We start from the raw sequence: 24,303 nt of genomic DNA, 5'->3' as shown, positions 1-24,303 counted from the left end.
GGAATTGAGCCACGGGCCATGGCATTAAGGGAGCCTAGGAACTGGAGGGGGTTGGTCAGTGGAGGGGAGGAACATCGGGTATCGTTGTATGCTGATGACCTGTTATATATTGCAGATCCAGTGAGGGGGATGGCGGAGGTCATGCAAATCCTTAGGGAGTTTGGGGACTTCTCGGGCTACAAGCTCAACGTGGGGAAGAGTGAGCTATTTATCGTGCATGCGGGAGGCCAGGAAAGGGGGCTAGAGGAGCTAGAGGGCGTTGAAGAGGGCGGAGAGGAGCTTTCGATACATGGGTATTCAGGTAGCTAGGAGCTGGGGGGCCCTGCATAAGCTTAATTTGACACGGTTGGTGGACCAGATGGAGGAAGACTTTAGGAGATGGGATGTGTTGCTACTTTCCCTGGCGGGTAGGGTGCAGTCGGTCAAGATGATGGTCCTCCCGAGGTTCTTGTTCGTGTTCCAGTGCCTGCCCATCCTAATCCCCAAGGCTTTTTTCAAGCGGGTAAGCAGGAGTATTATGGGTTTTGTATGGGCGAGCAAGACCCCGAGGGTGAAGAGGGTGTTTCTGGAGCGCAGTTGGGACAGGGACGGGCTGGCGCTGCCGAATCTGTGTGATTATTATTGGGCAGCTAATGTGGCAATGATCCGTAAATGGGTAATGGAGGGAGAGGGGGCAACGTGGAAGAGGCTAGAGGCGGAGTCTTGTGTGGGTACTAGCTTGGGTGCGCTGGTGACGGCACCGCTGCCGCTACCGCCGACGAGGTACACCATGAGCCCGTTGCTGTCGGCGACATTGAAGATCTGGGGGCAGTGGAGGTGACAAAGGGGTGAGGTGGCGGCCTCAATTTGGTCTCCGATACGGGATAATCATAGGTTTGTGCCGGGCAGGATGGTTGGGGGATTCCTAAGTTGGCATCGGGCAGGAATTAAAAGGATGGGGGTCCTGTTTATAGATGGGACTTTTGCTAGCCTAGGGGCACTGGAGGAGAAATTTGGGTTGCCTCCCGGAAACGCTTTTAGATATATGCAAGTGAGGGCGCTTGTGAGGTGGCAGGAGAGGGAATTTCCACTACTTCCAGCACAAAGGATTCAGGACAGGGTGATTTCGGGTGTATGGGTTGGAGAAGGCATGGTCTCGGCGATTTATCAGGAGCTGCAGGAAGCGGAGGAGGCCTCGGTGGAGGAGTTGAAGTGCAAGTGGGAGGAGGAGCTCGGGGAGGAACTGGATGAGGGTCTGTGGGCTGATGCCCTGGGCAGGGACAATTCCTCCTCCTCATGCGCCAGGCTCAGTCTAATACAGTTCAAAGTAATACATCAGGCGCATATGACGGGCGAGGATGAGTAGGTTTACTGGGGTGGAGGACAGATGTGTGAGATGTTCGGGGAGCCCAGCGAATCACGCCCATATGTTCTGGACGTGCCCGGCACTGGAGGGGTTCTGGAGGGGCTTTGCGAGGGCTATGTCCAAAGTTGTGAACACCCGGGTCAAGCCGAGCTGGGGGACAGCACTATTTGGGGTATCGGACGAGCTGGGAGTGCAGGAGCCGAAAGAGGCCGGAGTTCTGGCCTTTGCTTCCCTGGTAGCCCGGCGGGGGATCCTACTAAAGTGGAGAGATGCAAAGCCCCCGAGCGCGGAAACTTGGATCAATGGCGTGGCAGGGTTCATTAAGTTGGAGAGGATAAAGTTTGCCTTGCGAGGGTCTGTGCAGGGGTTCTCCAGGGGGTGGCAGCCGTTCCTAGACTTTCTCGCGGAACGCTAGGTGGAGGTCGAAACAGCAGCAACCCAAGGGGGGGGGGGGGTTGGTTTATGTTTTTGTTAAAAGGGGGCGTTTTCCCCACTTTTGTAGTTATTGGTTAAATGGGGTTAATGTATCCTTGTTTGATTTCCTATGTCTAATTTTGTTTTTCTTTCTCTCTTTCTGGAGTGTTTGGTTGAAAATTGTTGAAAATTTTGAATAAACATATATTTTTTTAAAAAATCTACTGCCTCTGAAATAATATCTGTGACCTCTTGTTCTAGATTGCCCCACAAGGGGGAACATTTGGTTTTCATTTACTTTATCAATCCCTTTTGGTATTTTATATACCTCAATCAGATCCCCTCTCATTCTTCTAAACTCCAGCGAGTAACAAGCATGTCTATTGGGACTTGAGGGAGGAAATATGTCAACCCTTTCATCCCCGGAATCAATCTGGTGAACCTCCTCTGAACTGCCTCCAATATCACCACATCCTTCCTCAAATAAGGAGACCAAAATAGGCCACAATACTCCAGATGTGGTCTCACCAACACCCTATACAATTGCAACGAAACTTCTCTACTTTTGTACCCCAGTCCTTTTGCAATAAACACTAACTTTCCATTTGTCTTTTTAATTACATGCTGTACCTGCATACCAACTTTCTGCGATTCATGAACAAAGGCAGCCAGATCCCTCTGCCCAGACGCATTGTGAATCTGCTTTTCATTTAGATAATTTGCATTTCTAAGAGGCCGAAATGGGTAACCTCACACTTAACTGCACTGAACTCCATCTGCCAAATTTTTGCCCAATCTCCTAGCCTGATTAGCCTGTTTGTAAAATCTTTATCTCCTCTTCACTGCCTGCTTTTTCACCTATTTCAATGTCATACGCAAATTTTGCTACGTTATGCTTGCAGATCATTTATATAGATTGTAAACAGTTGAGGTCTGAGTACTGACCCTGTGGCACCCCGCTAGTTACAGTTCACCAGCCAGAGAAACACCCATTTGTCCTGACCCTATGCTTTCTGTCAGTCAGCCAATCCTCAAACCAATCTGGTACTCTACCCCAATCTCCTATGATCTCACCGTCTGGACCAGTCTTTTATGCAGCACCTTGTTAAAGGCCTTCTGGAAGTCTAGATATACCACATCCACAGATTCCCCATTATCCACCTTGCTGGTTGCGTCCTCAAAGAAATCAAGCAAGTTTATCAAGACTTTTGCTGTGATAATAATGGAGAGTTTATCAGTCAGCTATCAGCAGCACTGCTGCCTCAAAGCGCTGAGGACACGGGCTCAATCCTGGCCCTGGGTCTCTGTCCATGTGGAGTTTGCACATTCTCCCGTGTCTGCTTGGGTCTCACTCCCACAACCCAAAGACATGCAGGGTAGGTAGATTGGCCACGCTAAATTGCCCTTAATTGGAAAGAAAAGAATTGGACACTCTAAATTTAAAAAAACAATTAGATATCGGCAGTTCAAGACAGAAATTCAGAAGTTGCCACCAGAGGAATCTCTTCATCCACATGGTGAATGGTTGCACTTCTGACAAATTCACAGCAATCGCAAGGGCTTGGAATAATTACCCAATAGTGCCACACTCTAAATCATTGAAGAAATTAGAGCTGTAACATTCAGACTTCAGTGAGTTTTTAATGGCAGAGTAAATTATAATTAGTACTGAATATTTTTGAAATGGAAAATTAATTTTACAAACATGGAGACTCATTCCATCAGGAGAAAATTAATCTATTGTATTTTTTAAAGTTTTTCTCACGTGTCTCGCTTAATCCTATCTGTATGCCCATTTGTTATTTAACTTTCTGTACACTGATTTGAACATAATTTACATTTCTGGCTTTTACGTCCTGGTTTACAATCTGCGTTTCTCGGTTGGTTGCAGAGTCATCCTGCTGCGTTACCTGTTCACAGAACCACAGATCCCCTATAGAATGAGTTGTACTCGTCCAGGCGCCTGAAAACTAAAAGTCTCAGCTGACAAGCCTGCAAAAAACATCTCTGGACCACTGTACTTGGGGTCAGTGACAAAGCGTGTGTGTTTAGGGTCCCCTAGCTCCAACAAATAATATTTTAGGTATTTAGTTAGGCCTTAAAAAAGACTACATTGGAGCCAGATCTTTAGATATTGGATATTATTTTGAGCCAGGTGCCTGTGTTAAGGGGGAAGAATTGTTACATGGAAAGTGAAGGACCTAGACACAATGGTGTCCAAGATAAGTCCTCTTGTACCCATTTGACAAACAAAAAAGAAATCCAATTCAGGTTTTGCAAGCTAATATACCCATGAAAATCAGTTCTCGAAAATCTTGATAGAAATTGAAATAATTACACAAAATGTAATTATTCCACAAAAATGGTAGCTGGTGAGGAGTTTACTTCTATTAATTAATACATCGTGCTGCTTCAATGTATAATGAGGTACTCTATATCGAAAACATAACTATTCTGAATGTCTGATGTTTTTTTCCTTTAGCATTTCATAATGGAGACAGAATCTCACAAGTCATTGATAGCAGAAGAGAATGCCCCCTGTGATGGTGATGCCCCTTCAATGCCAATAGACATTCAATTTCAAGCCTCCCCCAAAACACAGCCATACGTGTGCACCTTGAGTCCACATCTGATCGCTAAAGCACAGGAAGAGCTTCAGGAGAAGCCTGAATGGAGGCTCCGCGATGTGCAGGCTCTGAGAGACATGATTTTGAAGGAAGCACCAAATCTAAAAACCCGCATGGATGATGCCTTTTTGTTACGCTTCCTCAGAGCTCGCAAGTTTGATTATGACAGGGCGTTGAAGCTTTTAATGAATTATCATGCAAGCCAAAGGACTTGGCCCGAGGTGTTTACAAATTTGAAACCATCTGCAATAAAACATGTGCTAGACTCTGGATTTCTTACTGTTCTCCCTTATCCTGATCCTTACGGTCGGTGTATTTTGGTAATTCGACCAGGTAAATGAACAGAATTGAGCGAAAGTGTATTTGAAAAACTTAAAGCAAAGTGAGTGTGCTTAATTGAAAACCATGTCATTCTTAAATCTTAAATGAAAATATCCAGGCTGTGCAATGGCAAGATTTCTACAAAGCTACTTGGTTGGAATCATCGAGTCCCTGCAGTGCCATTTGGCCCATCCAGTCTGCACCGACCCTCTGAAAGAGCACCTCACGCGCGCCCCCCCCCGCCCCCATCCCAGTAACCCCACCTAACCTTTGGACACTAAGGGGCAATTTAGCATGGCCAATCCACCTAACCTGCACATCTGTGGACCTAGGGAGCACCCAGAGGAAACCCACGCAGACAAGAGGAGAACGTACAAACTTCAAACAGATAGTAAAGGTTGGAACTGAACCCGGGTCCCTGGCGCTGTGAGGTAGCCATGCTAACCACTGAGCCACCGTGCCACCCACATAATTTAATTTATTCTTTCATGGGATGTGGGCATCACAGCCAAAGCCAGTATTTGTTGCCCATATGCTGGACCCCATCTCAGAGGACAGTTAAGAGTCAACTAGACTGCTATGGGTCTGGAGTCACATGCAGGCCAGACTAGAACCTTCTCTAAAGATTTTTACGGCACTCCAGAACAGTTTCATAGTCACTATTTAATTTTTTTGAATTCCAGTCCTATAATTAAAAGATAATTGTGCTGAACCAGAATAGTGCTGAGTGACACTTAACAGTTGATGAAGCTTTTACATAATTAAATTTATAGGATTATTAATCACAGATCAGCAGTATACCTTCGGTAGCATTCATTGGTGACAGAATCCAAAGCTGTATTGCTGACAATTAGCTGATATAATTCTACGTTGTCTTGTCTGTTTATTCTTTACTTGAAAACAGTAATTAAAAGCGGAGGAGGACTCTACCATCTTTACTGTAGGAGGGCTGTGTGCCTCTTCCTTACAGGGAATGGTTCTTTTGACTTACTTTCTGAGGCAGTAATGTACATAGACAGGTGTAACAAGATAACTGTTACATCTGTTATTGTTACGGCGATTTCTGACGATTGTAGTGCCTTAACCACTTCAGAATTAAAGAACCAAATGTTTTATTGAAGCACTTCCATTGGGAACAATGAACATAACTAATTACAATCTATATTAATGACTGGGATGATGGTATCAAATGTACGGTTGCTAACTTTGCTAATGACACAAAGATAGGTCGGAAAGTAAGTTTTGAAGAGGATGTAGACTGGTTGAGTGCCGGAACAAAATTGGTAGATGGAGTATAATGTGGGAAAATGTGAACTTGGCAATTTTGGCAGGAGGAATAAAAAGCCACATATTATTTAAATGGGGAGAGATTGCAGAACTCTGAAATACAGAGGGATCTGGGTGCCCTCGTCCATGAATCATAGAAAGTTAGTATACAGGTACAGCAAGCGGTTAGGAAGGCAAGTGGAATGTTGATGTTCATTGCAAGAGGAATGGAATATAAAAGTGGGGATGTTTTGCTACCATTGTATAGGGTATTAATGCAACCACTTATTGGCTACTTTGTACAATTTTGGTCTCCTTATTTAAGAAAGGATGTAATTGCATTTGAAGCAGTTCAAAGAGGGTTCACTTGACTAATCCCGGGGATGAGGGAGTTATCCTACAAGGAAATGTTGGTTACGTCAGGCCTGTATCTATTGGAGTTCAGAAGAATGAGAAGGCGATCTTATTGAGAAAAATAAGAGCCTGAGGTGACTTGAAAGTGCGGTTGCTAGAAGGATGTTTCCCTTGTGGGAGAGATTAGAACAAGGGGACAGTTTTTTAAAAAAAGTCTCCCATTTAAGATGGAGATGAGAAGTAACATTTCCTTTCAGAGCATCATGAGTCTGTGAAACTGTCTTCCCCAGAGAGTGGTGGAGACTGAGAATCCATCTACCGCAACCTGTACAATATTGCATATTATGAAGGCTGAGTTAGATCGATTCTTGGTTGACAAGGGCATCAAAGGGTATAGAAGGAAAGTGGAGTTGAGACAACAATCAGATCAGCCATGATCTTATTGAATGGCGGCGTAGGCTTGAGGGGCTGAATGGTCTGCTCCTGCTCCTAGTTCGTAAGTTCATATGCATATAAGCAACTTTAAAAAAATATTGTACAAGGAAGTGTGATTCCCTATACCCTTTTTTGTTTTCTCAATTTATTGTCTGCTCTACAATATCTATTTCTGCTCACTTTGCTGTTGTACTTCTGGCCTTGTTGTTAGCTTACATTCTGGTCCTGTGTTTCTGTTTGCACTTCCCATTGTGCACAGTCCCCAATATTTGACTGAAAACTGTCATGAGTTATTTGCTGTATACCTGGAATTAAACCGGGGCCTGCCAGTAATCCCCATACACCAGTGAGGATTCTTCCTGTTTCATTAATAAAACTAAAAAATGTTTTATGTCATCACTTAATTGGGATGTGCAATAATTTCTGATTGAAGAGCTGCCTGTGGACAAGGTTGTGTGTGAGAGCTGGCCACAGTAAAATAGCATGTAGAGAACATTATATACACTTCATATACATCTATATATATGGAGTTAAGGCCAGGATGAGATCAGCCATGGTCGAATGGCGGAACAGACTCGATGGGTCAAACAGCCTAAATCTTATGAATTTATGAATTTATCTCTTTAGATCTTTTAAGGAATTCTGTAACACACTTTAAGAACTGAAGATTTTCTCCTGAGCTTTTCCTCGGCATTCAAATGAATAATTACCAATCCTTGGACTGGAGATATATGAATTGTCTATTTAATGACATTTAAAATCAGGATTTAATTGTGACAGTTTTTTGGACATTTTTCCTATACTGTCTTTCCATGTGGATTATGAAGGAAATATTCATGGCCTTAGGTTTCTCAGATTGTGTATGGGCTAATCAAAGGGTATTATATTTTAAATGTGAGTGATTGTGCTTTGCAAAGGCACTTAAACATGTAACTTATATTCTAGGGAAATGGAGGATTGGTGATTATCCTATCACAGAAAACATTCGTGCCATTTATATAACATTGGAGAAGCTTGTTCGGGCAGAAGAGAATCAGGTGAATGGAATTGTCATCCTTGCAGACTACAGTGGCGTTACCCTGGCCCAAGCTGCACAGCTTGGTCCATTCATGGCCAAAAAGGTCATTGGAATTCTACAGGTAAATATAAAGTATATAATATAAAGTAAAATTTGAAGTGTTTTCAGGGCTTTTTAGTCCCAGCATTAGGCAGAGCTGCCATTGACCCTAATGTGCCTAATTTATGGATTTCATATTGTTCCTCTTTCTCTGTCAAAATGACATAGTTATAATCAGGTGAGAAAGGATGAAATGCCCCCCCCCTTCCCCCCTCCTTGTTTGAACGCAACAGGTTTTGTTGCCAAATCAGCAACAATTTAACTTTTTACACACTCTGATCATAAAAGAACCAATCGGATAAGTTTTCTGGAGTTTAACTAAGAAGGAGGTTTGAACGAAGAGCAAAGAACAAAGAAAAGTACAGCAAAGGCCCTCTAAGCCTGCGCCGACCAAGCTGCCCGTCTACATAGAACATAAAACATAATGTGCAGAAGGAGGCCATTCAGCCCATCGAGTCTGCACCGACCCACTTAAACAGCACGGTAGCATTGTGGTTCGCACAATTGCTTCACAGCTCCAGGGTCCCAGGTTCGATTCCCGGCTTGGGTCACTGTCTGTGCGGAGCCTGCACGTTCTCCCCATGTGTGTGTGGGTTTCCTCCGGGTGCTCCGGTTTCTTCCCACAGTCCAAAGATGTGCAGGTTAGGTGGATCGAACCTGGGACCCTGCTGCTGTGAAGCCACAGTGCTAGCCACTGTGCTACCGTGCTGCCCTGGTCTAATCTAAAACATTCTACACTTCCGGGGCCCTTATCCCTCTATTCCCATCATGTATTTGTCAATACGCCCCTTAAACGTCTCTATCGTACCTGCCTCCATCACCCTCTTCGGCAGCGAGTTCCAGGCACCCACTACCCTCTGTGTAAAAAAACTCCCTCGCACATCTAAAAAACTTCCCTTGCATACCTTGCTTTATTATACTTAAACTGATCTAAGTAAAATAATAAAATACGCTCTGACTTCCGCAAATACATACGCGCAAACACTCAGTTCACACATACACACCAATAGATTATAGAGTGGGGAAGGATAGATATGTCAGCTTAGACTCCAGAGAAATAAAAGGGGTACACAGTCTGTAGCTTGGTGACTCTCCTGTTACATGTCACCCAGTGATTCTTTTAAAAATAAATTTAGAGTACCCAATTCATTTTGTCCAATCAAGGGGCAATTTTGCGTGGCCAATCCACCTACCCTGCACATCTTTGGGTTGTGGGGGTGAAACCCATGTAAACACGGGAAGAATGTGTAAACTCCACACGGACAGTGACCCAGAGCCATGATCGAACCTGGGATCTCGGCGCCGCGAGGCAGCAATGCTAACCACTGCGCCACCGTGCTGCCCGTCACCCAGTGATTCTAACATGGTTGTGGCATGTCTAGGAACCTCCTGTTGAATATCTCCGGTGATTCCCTTGATGCTTCGTTCATGGGAACAATATATCTGGCTCACTCATATCCTCCTAAGGTTATTGCCCTTGATCGGTCTTTGCAGGTGCTGTGTCTCATCTCAGTGGGTTGCAATGTGGAGAATACAGTGATCTAAATTTGGGTAGCCACCTTTCTTGTGAGGTCAAATCACACATTTAGTCTGTGTTTTAAAATATCTCTGTTTTTAAAAGTTCAACTTGGTTTTCTAGCCAGTGGATTAAAAATGATAATTCGGCATAAAGCATGTTTTTATGACACCTCCAAATCACACGGAATGAAATGTGACTTACAGGAACATTTCATTATAAAGTTGTAATAAAATAAACACACACACATTAATCTCCACGCTCTCACTTATAAATCTTAACACTGTTACAGCTTTGCTCTGTTTAAGTTCAAATCTTCTGAAGCACCGATCCCGTCCCTGGGTCACTGTCCGTGTGGAGTTTGCACAGTCTCCCCGTGTCTGCGTGGGACTCACACCCAACAACCTCAAAGATGTGCAGGGTAGGCGGACTGGCTGTGCTAAATTGCCCCTTAATAATAAAAAAAATCTTCTGAAGCACAATTATAACTAAATCCCTTTTGGTGTTGGGAGTTAGGTTTAAGGAAGGTTTTGTTTCAGAACCTGTGCCTACTGACCTTTTCCTTCGAAATCCCTGTTAGGTGTCTTCTAGTGTGCCTGGATGTTCACTAACATCTGGTGGTAGTTCTCTCCATCTTTGGTTGGCTATGGATTTAACAGGAGTTCAAGTTGAACTCTGGGGCCTTAAAATAAATCACATTTCATTGGTTGCTGAGATCGAAGGTTTCTACTGTGCAAATTTCTTTTACCATATGGTTGTACCAGCTGTGACGTTCCTGACCCATAGTTGCGGTGTCCACAACTTGTGGGTTGAACAGTTCCATTTCTGGTGCATTTGATAAATCTTATTTCTAAGATGATAATTGGGGATAAATTGCTCTTGAGTCCTTGTGGAGCGTCTGGGTTCCCTTCCTGCACTTAGACGTCAGAGGGTTCTAAATCTGGGCTTGGTGGGATTTGGAATTTTGACGGCCATTTGATTCATCAGTAGATAATTCCACACTGATTTCACTTGTATTTCCCTTGTGGTTTCCACATGTGGCACTTGTTTTAGGGTGTGTTACCTTCCTTTTTTCTTTTACCTCGGGAATGTGTTCCTCCCCAATCTGTCTCGTATCTTCTGGGTCCCTTCTACCCTCAGGTGGTTACCCAGCTTCTGCTGCATTCCCCTGTGGCTCTTTAACTAGGCGAGGCATCATCCTTACGTTCTGATTATTTGTTTGGCAACTTCCTTTATCTCTATTTACATATTGATAGAAGGAATCCGCTAACCATGCTTCTGCTGCATTTCCTTCAACTGCTGCTCCTGTTCCAACACCTTGGTTTTCCTCTGGCCCTATTTTGGCCACTTTAATCCTTTCAGGCTTTTCCCTGGCTTCCTTAAATCTTGCGGGCTCTAACCTGACTCAGTTAAAGTCTACTTGCTCCAACCTGGCTCTGTTGTTTTCCTTCAATCTCTTCAGTCTTATGACCTCTATTTCCCCCAGTGAGACCGTTGAAACTTCCTCAGCCCTCTGCATCTGTGCAGAATTTGGCTTATTCTCCTCAGTCTCCCAGTCTCTATGGACTGCCCAGAACACTTTGTGGGTTCTACCTTCCCACCAGCTAAGTCATTACCTAATAAAAAATCTACCCATGTATGGGCAAGCTTGGGACCCAAGTGTGGTCATACCCAAGTACATGTCCTGTATCTAGCTGTCTCTGCAGGTCCATTTTAATTAAAATGACCTCTACATAGTCACCAGTGAATCCCTTAACCAGCACACTGGTATTCACTCTATATTTGGTTGGAAAATCAGCAACTGCTGCCACAAGCTGAGATCGTAAATAACCTATGTTTGGAGAAAACTGTTCTCCTTTCATGGCCTTTTTAGAAAAAGCAGGGTTCATCTTTCCTTTAAATAGAAAACCCGGGTATATACTCTGGCCTTTGACCATATTTAAATACAGGCTTGCGACCTTCATGGACATCAATACTGTCTTGATTACAACGTCCCTGGTTGATTTTCTGGCATGCCAAGTTCTTTATTAGGTAACCAGGTTTTCCACACTAAAAGCACACTGGGTTCCTTCTTTTAAAAGTTGGGGATTGAACTTTATTACTGCCCTTTTCTCCCAAGCCTGCTTTGGCTTCATCTGCTTCCCTCCTATCTCTTCCTCACCTGTAAAAAATACCAGATCATAGTACATTTTGAGTTAAGGTTCTGTGTGTTAACTTATAATCATCTGCTATGATAGCTGCTTGTCTGCTTTTCAACACTCTTTACTCTTCCACAAAGATTTTTATGGAAAGCGGGAGAGAGCTTGTGGTAAACCACTGTATTGTATTGTACTGTTACATGCCTGGGCGTGTCCCTGCTGGGTCCGAACCACTGTAGTATATAATCTGTGTATTGTGGTAAACTGCCACTGTATTATATGTAATGTGGTAAACTACTGCCTGCTGGCATCGCCTCCCCCGGCTCGGTATAAAGGTGGCTAGGCTCCGCCGCTGCCCCAGTTCGGGATCCGAGGCCAGGAGGCTTTCTGTTTAGTTTATTAAAGCCTCAGTTACGTTCACCACTTGCCGTGTGTTCATTGATGGCATATCAATTTAATAAACTAAACATCTAAGATGAATTCATCACTCAAGCCAGATCTCCTGGAGCTGGACCCATAGGTAGCCGACGCCACTGCAACATTCGAGCACTGGCTAAGCTGCTTCGAAGCGTACCTCGGATCCTCCACCGAAGACTTCACCGACCTCCAAAAGAAGCAGATCCTCCACGCACAGGTTAGCCCGCAAGTCTTTCTTCTCATCAGGGACGCCCCCTCGTATGCGGAGGCGACAGTGCTGCTGAAGGGACACTATGTAAAGTCTGTAAATGAAGTGTATGCTAGGCAACTTCTCGCCATGAGACGACAATGCCCTGGGGAATCAGTAGCAGAATTGAGAAAGCCTGCCAGGCCTGTTCTCTCCCGAAAACTCCTAGGCCCAACAGCGCTGCCTGCTGCCTGTTGGGGCCGCCCCCAGCTGCCGCGCCACCCGCCATGTGCGACCCGTGGGTGCCGCCATATTCGATTTCGCCCGCCACGTGCGACCCATGGGGGCTGCCATCTTTGATGAGATCTTGTACTCTACCCGCCACGCGCGGCCCATGAGGGCCGCCATCTTTGACACCATCCCCGATGCCATCCACCATCTTTGGACCACTCCGCAACCTCTCGGGAGCCCTGCTCACCCGGTCGTACGCTGGCCGCCGCTACCTCCGACCAGCCTACCCATCACCTTCTGAAGCTCGCCTCCATCACGCTCGACCAGCCTCGGCCTCATTACCTCACAAAATCTATGATGACCGTCCGGATCAACGGGCACGAGACGGCCTGCCTTTTCGACTCCGGGAGCACAGACAACTTCATACAGCCAGATAAGGCAAGGCGCTGCTCCCTCCCAATTTTACCCGCGACCTAGAAAATCTCCCTGGCTTCCGGATCACATACAGTAGAAATCCAGGGGTACTGTGTTGCGACCTTTACTGTACAAGACGTAGAGTACACTAACTTTAAGCTCAACATCCTTCCCCATCTCTGCACTGCCCTATTACTGGGGCTCGACTTTCAGTGCCACCTCCAAAGCCTTACTTTAAAGTTTGGTGGAGCCCTGCCCCCCCTCACCGTCTGTAGCCTCGCGACCGTTAAGGTCGCCCCACCCTCGCTCTTCGCTAATCTCACCCCGGACTGTAAGCCCATCGTTACTAGGAGCAGACGATATAGTGCCCGGGACAGGGCCTTTATCAGGTCAGAGGTCCAGCGACTCCTACGAGAGGAGATCATTGAGGCGAGTACCAGCCCCTGGAGCGCCCAAGTGGTGGTCATCAAGACTGGGGAGAAGCACCGGATGGTCATCGACTACAATCAGACTATCAACCGGTACACGCAGCTCGATGCGTACCCCCTCCCCCGCATATCTGACATGGTCAATCAGATTGCGTAGTATCGAGTCTTCTCCACAGTTGACTTGAAGTCTGCGTACCACCAGCTCCCTATCCGCCCAGAGGACCGCCAATACACTGCCTTCGAGGCAGATGGCCGCCTCTACCACTTCCTCAGGGTTCCCTTCGGTGTCACCAATGGGGTCTCGGTCTTCCAACGAGAAATAGACCGAATGGTTGACCAGTATGGGCTGCGGGCCACATTCCCGTACTTAGATAATGTCACCATCTGCGGCCATGACCAGCAGGACCATGACGAAAACCTCCGGCACTTCCTCCACACCGCTAAACTCCTGAACCTCACCTATAATAAGGAAAAATACGTTTTCTGCACAACCCGCCTAGCCATCCTTGGCTACGTTGTGGAAAATGGAGTCCTAGGGCCCAACCCCACCTTATCCTGGAACACTCCCTCCCCCACTGCCCCAAGGCCCTGAAGAGATGCCTGGGGTTATTCTCTTAATATGCCCAGTGGGTCCCCAATTATGCGGACAAGGCCCGTCCACTTATTAAATCCGCCGTTTTTCCCCTGACGGCTGAGGCCCGCCTGGCCTAAACCGCTTCAAGGCAGATATTGCCAAAGCTGCGATGCACGCTGTGGACGAGTCCATTCCATTCCAGGTGGAAAGCGATGTGTCGGACTCTGCTCTGGCCGCTACCCTCAACCAGACGGGCAGGCCCGTGTCTTTCTTCTCCCGTACCCTCCAGGGCTCCGAAATTCGACACTCCTCCGTCGAAAAGGAAGCCCAAGCCATTGTAGAAGCTGTGCAACATTGGAGGCAATACCTGGTCGGCAGGCGATTCACTCTCCTCACTGACCAACGGTCGGTTGCCTTCATGTTTAACAATACACAGCGAGGCAAAATCAAGAACGACAAGATTCTGAGGTGGAGGATCGAGCTCTCCACCTACAACTACGATATCTTGTATCGACCTGGGAAGCTCAATGAGCCCCCAGATGCCCTAACCCGCGGTACATGTGCCAGCGCACAAGTAAACCGACTCTGGGCTATCTACAATGACCTCTGTCACCCGGGAGTCACCCGTTTTTTTCACTTTATCAAGGCTCACAACCTGCCTTACTCCATCGAGGAGGTCAGGACCATGACCAGGGACTGCCAGGTCTGCGCGGAGTGGGAGAAGGACCAGCGCCCGCTGTGGCGCTTGGAGGTGGGGCTGTTGGCGGACGAGGAGGTGAGCGAGCGGGTCCGAGGAAGTATAGAGAGGTACTTGGAGACCAACGACAACGGGGAGGTCCGAGTGGGGATGGTATGGGAGGCACTGAAGGCGGTGGTGAGGGGAGAGCTGATCTCCATCAGGGCCCACAAGGAGCGGGGGGAGAGGGAGAGGCTGGTGGGGGAGATGGTGAGGGTAGACAGGAGGTATGCGGAAGAACCTGAGGAAGGATTGTTGAGGAAGAGGCGCAGCCTCCAGGCCGAATTCGACCTGGTGACCACCAGGAAGGCAGAGGTGCAGTGGAGGAAGGCCCAGGGGGTGGTCTACGAGTATGGGGAAAAGGCAAGCCGGATGCTGGCGCATCAACTTCGGAAGCGGGACGCAGCTAGGGAGATCGGGGGAGTTAAGGACAGGGGAGGGAGCATGGTGCGGAGTGGGGTTGGCATCAATGGGGTCTTCAGGGATTTCTACGAGGAATTGTACCGATCCGAGCCCCCACGGGAGGAGGGAGGGATGGGCCGTTTCCTGGACCAATTGAGGTGTCCAAAGGTGGAAGAGGGGACTGGTGGTGGGACTGGTGGTCCCGATTGGGCTGGAGGAGCTGATCAAAGGGATAGGAAGCATGCAGGCGGGGAAGGCACCGGGGCCGGACGGTTTCCCGGTCGAGGTCTATAAATAATATATGGACCTGTTGGGCCCGCTGTTAGTTAGGACCTTCAATGAGGCAAGGGAGGGGGGGGCTTTACCCCTGACGATGTCCCGGGCACTGATCTCCTTGATCCTGAAGCGGGACAAGGATCCCCTGCAATGTGGGTCTTACAGACCGATTTCCTTGCTAAATGTAGATGCCAAGGTGCTGGCGAAGGTCTTAGCCACGAGGATTGAGGATTGTGTGCCGCAGATCATCCATGAAGACCAGACGGGGTTTGTGAAGGGGAGACAGTTGAACGCGAATGTGCGGAGGCTTTTGAACGTTATCATGATGCTGGCGAGGGAGGGGGAGGTGGAGATAGTGGTGGCGATGGACGCTGAGAAAGCCTTCGATAGGGTAGAGTGGGGGTACCTGTGGGAGGTGCTGAAGAGGTTTGGGTTTGGGGAGGGGTTTGTCAGGTGGGTTAGGCTGTTGTATGAGGTCCCGATGGCATGTGTGGCCACAAATAGGAGGAGGTCCGAGTACCTTTGGTTGCACAGAGGGACGAGACAGGGGTGTCCCCTGTCCCCCCTGCTCTTCGCACTGGCGATTGAACCCCTGGCTATGGCACTGAGAGAGTCGAGGAACTGGAGGGGGTTGGTGCGGGGTGGGGAGGAGCATAGGGTGTCGCTTTATGCGGACGACCTGCTGCTGTATGTGGCGGACCCGGTGGTAGGAATGCCAGAGGTAATGAGGATGCTTAGGGAATTCGGGGACTTTTCGGGGTACAAGCTCAATATGGGGAAGAGCGAGCTGTTCGTAGTTCAGCTAGGGGACCAGGAGAGGGGGATTGGCGAGCTCCCACTAAAAAGGGCGGAGAGGAGTTTCAGATATTTAGTGGTCCAGGTGGCCAGGAGCTGGGGGGCCCTGCAGAGGCTTAACTTTACAAGGCTGGTGGAGCAAATGGAGGAGGAGTTCAAGAGGTGGGACACGTTGCCGCTGTCCCTGGCGGGTAGGGTGCAGTCAATCAACATGACGGTGCTCCCAAGGTTTTTGTTCCTGTTCCAGTGCCTCCCCGTGTTTATCCCGAAGGCTTTTTTCAGGCGGGTTAACAGGAGTATAATGGGGTTTGTGTGGGCGCGAGGGACTCCGAGGGTGAGAAGAGTGTTCCAGGAGCGGAGTAGAGATGGGGGGGCTGGCGCTGCCCAACCTCCATGGGTACTACTGGGCCGCCAATGCGACAATGGTGCGCAAGTGGGTGATGGAGGGGGAGGGGGCTGCATGGAAGAGGCTGGAGACTGGCTTCCTGTGTGGGTACGAGTCTGGGGGCGCTGGCAACGGCGCCGCTGCCGCTCCCTCCAAGGAGGTATACCACGAGCCCGGTGGTGGTGGCGGCCCTCAAAAAGAGGCGGCACAGGGGGGAAGTTAGGGCCTCGGCGTGGACCCCATTACGGGGGAACCACCGGTTCGCCCCAGGAAGAACAGGTGGAGGGTTTTCGGGGTGGCACAGGGCAGGCAAACGAAAGTTGGGGGACCTGTTTGTGGACGGGAAGTTCGCGAGCTTGGGTGAGCTGGAGGAGAAGTACGGGCTCCCCCCCAGGGAACACCTTCAGGTACTTACAGGTAAGGGCGTTTGCCAGACGGCAGGTGGTGGAATTCCCACGGCTTCTGCCACACACAGTACAGGACAGGGTGCTCTCGGGGGGGTGGGTGGGAGTGAGGAAGATCTCAGAAACTTACCAGGTGATGCAGGAGGAGGAGGAGGCCTCGGTGGTGGAGTTGAAAGGTAAGTGGGAGGAGGAGTTGGGAGAGGAGATTGAAGAGGGGACGTGGGCAGATGCCCTGGGGAGGGTGAACTCTTCCTCTTCATGCGCGAGGCTCAGCCTCATACAGTTTAAGGTGCTGCACAGGGCACACATGACCGGAACAAGGATGAGCAGGTTCTTTGGGGGTGAGGACAGGTGTGTTAGGTGCTCAGGGAGCCCAGCAAATCACACCCATATGTTCTGGGCATGCCCAGCGCTGGAGGAATTTTGGAAGGGCGTAGCGAGGACTGTGTTGAGGGTGGTAGGATCCAGGGTCAGATCGGGCTGGGGGCTCGCAATATTTGGGGTGGCAGAGGAGCCTGGAGTGCAGGAGGCGAAAGAGGCCGGAATTCTGGCCTTTGCGTCCCTGGTAGCCCGGCGAAGGATTCTCCTTCAGTGGAAAGATACGAGGCCCCCAAGCGTGGAATCCTGGATCAGCGATATGGCAGGGTTCATTAAATTGGAGAGGGTGAAATTCACCCTGACAGGGTCGGTACAAGGGTTCTTTAGGCGGTGGTAACCGTTCTTAGACTTTCTGGCAGAACGATAGACATTGGTCAATGGCAGCAGCAGGTGGGGGGGTGGGGGGTTTACTTTATTTTTGTTTATGTTATTTACACTGGAAGGGTCTGAGGGGGTGTATACACCTGTTGTCTTAAGTCGGGGTGTTAATGTTAATTTATTATTTAGGTACAGGGGGGGAGGGGTTGCTTTTTTATATTGTGTTTTGTACTTAACCCTGTTGGGTTCTTTTTTCTTTCTCATTTTGTTATTGATATTTTATGAAAATCTTTAATAAAAATTATTTTTTTTAAAAAAAGGTCTGCGCGGAGTGCAAACCGCACTTCTATCGGCCAGACAGAGCACACTTGGTAAAGGCCTCTCGCCCCTTTGAGCGCCTCGATTTCAAAGGGCCCCTCCCCTCCACTGACCGTAACGTGTACTTCCTCAACATTGTTGATGAATACTCAAGATTCCCCTTTGCCATCCCGTGCCCTGACATGACTTCTGCCACCGTCATCAAGGCCCTGCACAGTCTTTTCGCCTGGTTCGGGTTCCTCACCTACATCCATAGCGATGCAGACGGTGCAGACTCGATGGGCCGAATGGCACTGTCAATTCTAGGATTCTATGAATCTGGAATTGTTCTTCAGAATATTTGAAAAAGACTTTTAAGAGTTTGCATCAATTGTAAAGCGATCAATTGCAATTTTCTTGAATAATAAGAAATACTGGTCCATGTGTCCTGACAACACTTGACCTGGAAGCAGCGTAGACAGGAAGGAAGCTAATATTGTTACCATTCCAGTTGGTATTACTACTGGATGGGTAGATCTCAGAATGGAGCCCTGGCTAAGAAGACCGTAACATTTTACTTTATTCGGAAACCATGGCAGAACAGACAGGTTACACAATATACCTTGTACTATAATGTTCGCAATAAACACAAATTCTTGTAACCCAATAGACAAACTGTGATCAGATAACACCCCACTCTGAAACTTTTCTAAGGGCAATGAAGAATCCACACCGAGTAGGTTGAAGCAAAACTTACTTTATTTTACAATAACTATTATTTACAGCTCCAGTAATTTCCTGCTGGGTCTTCTCAACTCGGTGCCTTACTGGCCGACTCTATTTATTCAAAGCCAGCTATTGTTAAGGATTCTCCCCCCCACCCCTTATCGGGCGAGCTCGTATTCTGCAAGATTGGGGTAGTTAATCATCCTTACCCCATAAGACCAATGCGGGTTATAACAGAAACCAAGTGGCAGATTCCACTCAATCGATCTTCTGTGAATTTCCCTTCAGATGATTGCCACAGGTGTTTCCAAAGCTCAACCCTCAAAATGGCACACTTGAAAATTTTCTTTCAACCAATGCTTTCCATCAACTGTTTTCATCAAAGATCTGCCTCCAGGTTTTCCAACTATCCTTTCAAAAAAGGCTTTCTCTCAGCTGTTTTAGCAAGGATCTGCTTTCAGGTCTTCTAATGCTCCTGTCCATATCCCTTTGTCATGAATTGCAACATGCATCCAAATTTCTACACGAAACTCAGGTACTTAGTTCCCAACAGAGTATGTTTCAAAAACTGGAAGTAAGGACACCAAATCTTATGATTGCTTCTGATATATGGCTTTTCGATAGCCAACTTCATCAGCTCTTCTCTTCCCAGGTCTAACTTTTACTTCAGTGACCATGTTCCAGTGGCAGTTTCTCTTTGTTCCTTTTCACTTCAATATGCCTGGAGCTTCTTTTCCATTTCCTGGTTCCTAGAACTAACCGTCCGTTAGCTTATCTGGTGCTTGCTTTTGTGCACCTTACTCTATTGTATGGCTTTCCTGGTTCTAGCAGAGCTGTTCCATTTCTAGCTTCCTATCTCCTTGATCTAGTTGAACACTAAAGCTCAAACGGTCCTCTCCCTAAAAGTAACCCCTGGTTGCTAAGCAACATATCATTCTTTCCGTAAGCTGGTATTTACTTTTCCTGTCATAAATGCTTTCTTAGCACAATAGAAGAACAGTTTGAACTGAAACCAAAGAAATCCCCCATATATGCAGCACCTTTGTCTAACATGAATCTAACTAGAGTTGTATCCTTTCCTGCACAAAAACACTAAATTAAACCCACATAAATCCATACCTTATTTCTAATATTTAACAATACAAATATAGATCACTTAAATCTATCTCCTGACAACATGCAAAAGTCCTGTGGTCAGACACAAAGGACAGCTGCAGCTGCGGGGACAGCAGGCAAGGCACATTTACAAAGTGATACACTTAATCAAGACTCAAAGCCCAATACAGGTTTTGAATAGGGATTGCAAATTGCACAATTTTTCTGCTGCTGTTTCAGTTTTGCCGGAGCCAAAAAAAAATTTGATCGAGTTTATTAGAATATTGGGATAAAGGGAAAATCTGTGCAATTAAACCTAGCTAAGAAGGTCCTGTAGGAGTCTGCTGTTTGGGCAACAGCCGTGTCCGGGGACCTTGGTTGAAATGTGGCTGCCAATGAATGCGACTTGAGGGCTGAATGAATTGAGTGAGAAAGTGAGAGATGGCCCATTTGAGCAATCGCTTGGTATAGTGTGACTTTTCAGTTTTTGATATTATTTTCTCATGGTTCTGTTGGCTGAAATTAATCAATTAGAGTCTCAAGTGTTGGCGACGCTTTTTAGCAAATCCATTGACCCCGCAGTAGGTATCTTAATAGTTTGTTCATTTCACTGTCTGGAAAGCACGTTGTCATCTCATTAATCTGTTTTTGATTAACAGGGCTTTGGCCCAATGTGAATAAAAGCACACCAGGTAGAGGAAAACAGGTTTCAGTTTTTACATTTTTCTCCCCCTGATAATCACTAAGCAATCATTTCCATGGGAACCACAGCTCATTGGTTTTGAATACTGCAATTGCTCTGGAGGAAGATAACGATTGGAAAATCTTCCTGTTATTGATCTGAATTAACTGCTTTTTGATAATCCCTGATAATTATATAAATCAACAATAATATTCCAATCACAAACGACATTGATTTCAATTGATTTTTCTCTGGCTATAAAAACTCTTCAAAAATAAATCAACATCTAATATGCCTTCTTATTCATTATAATAGATGGGCAGCACAGCAGATGAGCATGAACAAGCAGGAAATGTAGATGGGAAGTACAAATATATACTTAAATGTTAAATGTTGGGCGGCACGGTGGCACAGTGGTTAGCACTGCTGCCTACGGCGCTGAGGACCCGGGTTCGATCCTGGCCCCGGGTCACTGTCTGTGTGGAGTTTGCACATTTTCCCCGTGTCTGCGTGGGTTTCACCCCCACAACCCAAAATGATGTGCAAGTTAGGTGGATTGGCAACGCAAAATTTCCCCTTAATTGGAAAAAAAGTAATTGGGTACGCTAACTTTTAAGAAAAAGTCCAAAAAAATAAAATAAAATGCTAAATGTTTATTATATGTATAGTCTGTGAACTCCGTGGAAGGCCATCTGGGGCTATGGGATATTTTTAGGTTGAGCATTTGGTCCCCTTGATCCAGTCATTCTTATCAAACAGTGTTGAATGTGATATTTGAGTCACTACTGGAGAAATAACTTTCATTTCCTGTTTTCGTTATCTCGCATTTATTATGTCTGCCTTGTGCAATTCCGGTACTAACTTACTTCAAAAATTAATTTTCTTCCAGGATGGATTTCCGATGAGAATAAAAACGGTCAATGTCATCAATGAGCCCATTATCTTTAAGGGTATTTTTGCTATCATTAAACCTTTTCTAAAGGAGAAGATGACGGAAAGGGTATGTACTTTAGATATATTTTGTGCCATACAGTTGCTCAATTTAACACACCCCTCAATATATGAATATGGAATTGTTACGTGTACAGCTGTTGAATGCTGAGTGTTTCTTTCATTAAGAAGCTTTTAGTTGTACTGCCACCTTTTAGATGGCTGTTAGATCTTTACTCCAAACCTTCCATATTGCATTTTAAACTCATCAGATATACAGTGTGGTACATTGTTGTGCATTTTATCCACTAAATTTTGAAACATATTTCTGGCATTTTGTAAATCAAGATGGCACAAGATCCAGGCTTGTTATATTTTACTAGATTTTCTGATTTCTGGATAATGTAACGAGGGGTAGTGTTGCCTTACAATAATCCGATGGATTTTTTTCTACACTATATTGTTCTTCTAAACTGCTTGGGGGTGAGAGAAGGCAGAGGACATGCATATCAGACTCTGAGATTTTAAAGCAGTAATTAAATTCATCTTCATCTCCAGTAAAGGAGGTAAACTGTAGAATATCAAATTTGCTTTTAACTAAATTGCAGGATGTTGTTGTTGCTGGCATATCTTCACACCCCTTTGGGTGATAGTGGGGGAAGTGGTGGAAGGATTTCCAAGTTAATTATCAGTCCGTTGAACCACATTGGATTATTTCATCCATTTTTCCAGATCTTTCTTTGATTTGTCTCACCTGCATTAACACTGACAGACATTCCGGGGGCAATTTTACGCCCGTGTTTGGCGTCAGCGAGAACGGCGACGCGGGCACAAAATCTCACAAGAGTCGGGAACGGAATTCTCGCTAGCATGACCTCATTTCCTGATTTCCCTTGCCCCATGCGGTGACATATTTACATATTATTAAAGGGCCTACACGCCACATAATTTCCCCCTCACTGAATAGTCAAACCTCACTGGTGTGATGTTACATCAGCGAGGCTCACAACAGCCTTACCAAGACGAGAAACAATAGACGTGATCGCGTCGGGGGCATGAAAATGAGTATGGCCCCCAGGGGGAGAGGGGCAGCATACCTGAGCACTGCCCCCTTCCCTGCCCATTGCACACGTTAGCACTGCCATCCTGTGACTTGGGCGATGCCAGGGCGGGCCCTTTGGGGATCCCAATTGGGTGGGGGGGGTTGGTGTCTGTTATGTGTGGGGGGAGGGGAGAGAGAAAGAAGGTTTTGTAGGGAGTGACATGGCCGTCAAGGGGGGGAGCTGACATTGAGGTGGTGACCTTGCATTCAGAGGGGGGAGAACAGGCATTATGGAGAGGATCTCCCGATAAGTGTGCGGCAGGGTGTTAGGGAGAGCGCCCATTACCTTCGTGGTGGCGAGGGGGAATGGGGGAAGTTTAACATCAACTCTGATCGGGACGCCCTTTATAGATGCCCCCCCACCCTCGATCTCTGTGGAGCCGGCCTTGCTGGCACTGTCAGCAATTTAACACACCCCTCAATATATGAATACCCTGCCAGACTGACAGCGTAAACCACGCCACAAATTTTCTTTGTCAGAGTGGCTCAAGATGTGTTTTGAAAACTCGGCTGTGTATCTAGAGAGATACGTGCCAGCTTTCAGTCATAGCCTGACACTCCGACAAATTGTGAGAAAATTCTTCCCTCCAATTCATGTTGTATCCTTGTTAAGTGGAGAGGTGGATATGAGCATGGAGCTCATATCCTGCATTCCATGGTTTAGCATTTAAAATTGATCTATTTGTCCTTTTGGAAGAATAAGAGAATTCCTGGTCAATAGGTCAGTGATTGTAAGATTACAGCTTAGGTTATCATAGTATCAGCTAACAAGTATGGTGAATCCCACTTAAACTCTAAAATAAATTATCTGCTTCAATGAAGATATTGCTCCTCCAATTATTTTCTAAAGACTTGCAGATCATTTAAATTAGCTAGAATATGAGTTTTGGCTCCAGAGCTCTATTCTGTCCAGGCCACATGCTCCAGTCTCTGATTAGGTCTAGGCCTACCTGAATGCTGTAATGGGAAAAGTAAAATAATCAGAGTAAACAAATTAACTTTTTAATTTGAGCAGATTCCACTGCACTATTTAATTCTTTTTTGTGGTAACTTGAGTAATTTCTTGGCTGGCCTGTTCACTAACCATTTTTTTTTTAATGGGCCAGTTATGCTGAGACTGAGGGCAAAAGTCTCCCTAGGATGATCAAATAAGCAAAAGAGTACACTTAGTGGAGGAAGTCCCATCATTTTAAAAGGTAGTATTTATTTTGGCAATATATTTCAAGTCACCACATCTTTTTGGTGACGTGAATGAAAGAAATTTGAGTTTCAGCAGATTCAAAATGAATTTTTATTAAGTTTATCAGTGGAAGACAAGTTAGTAATATTATGGCTATGTTTGGTTCTATCGGTGAGTTTCTGGAGGAGAACGAGAATTGGACTGAATATGTGGCAATTGGGATCGCTGACGAGACTGGAAAGCGCTCAGTTCTCGAGTGTGTGTGGGGCGAAAACTTACAAACCAGCGAGAAACTTAGCTTTACTATGGAAATTGGGGGACATTTCGTTTGTGGATTTGGTTACACTCGTCAGACTCACCACAATCCTAAACCCTCAATAATTGTACAACGTTTCAAATTCCATAGTGAATTTTTGAAGATGGGACAGTCTGTAGCTAGCTTTGCTGTTGAATTGTGCCAGCTCTCTAAACATTATGAATTTGGGGCAGTTTTGGAAGACATGCTTGGGTACAGACTAGTTTGCAGCATTAATGAGGATAGCATTCAGTGGTCTTTGCTGGGAGAAGTCACAATTGCTTTTCAGAAGAATCTAGAAATTTCTCAGGGCATGGAAATGGTTGCCAATAATGCAAAAGATATTCTGAAGGCCAAAGGCAGGTGCACTGCATCAAGTAAAGGAAGAAGCTGCAAGTAAAAAGCTTAAAGAGTGGAGTGTTTTAGGTGTGGCGGATCGAATAACTGTAAGTTTACGGATGCTGCTTGTCACCAGTGCAACAGAAGGGACATATAGCAAATAAGTGCCGGATGCTATG

At 46.3% G+C, this 24,303-nt stretch overlaps 1 protein-coding gene across 2 annotated transcripts in view; it reads left to right on the top strand.

Moving 5' to 3' along the window:
• The window catches only part of ttpal (tocopherol (alpha) transfer protein-like), a 46,079-nt gene that overhangs the window by 10,097 nt on the left and 11,679 nt on the right, over positions 1–24,303 (top strand). Inside the window, exons 2-5 of one of the 2 annotated variants that reach the window (XM_072514800.1) lie at positions 3,651–3,785; positions 4,242–4,719; positions 7,708–7,901; positions 21,168–21,278. In XM_072514800.1, the coding sequence (XP_072370901.1) occupies positions 4,251–4,719; positions 7,708–7,901; positions 21,168–21,278 (774 nt within the window). In that variant the 5' untranslated portion in view covers positions 3,651–3,785; positions 4,242–4,250. The remainder of the gene's footprint in view (positions 1–3,650; positions 3,786–4,241; positions 4,720–7,707; positions 7,902–21,167; positions 21,279–24,303) is intronic. The other variant, XM_072514799.1, reaches the window with a different exon arrangement.

This window comes from Scyliorhinus torazame, chromosome 8, assembly GCF_047496885.1.
Source record: "Scyliorhinus torazame isolate Kashiwa2021f chromosome 8, sScyTor2.1, whole genome shotgun sequence".
NCBI lineage: Eukaryota > Metazoa > Chordata > Chondrichthyes > Carcharhiniformes > Scyliorhinidae > Scyliorhinus > Scyliorhinus torazame.
Note: the sequence above shows the minus strand (reverse complement) of the source record. Positions and strands in the feature narration are given on the sequence as shown.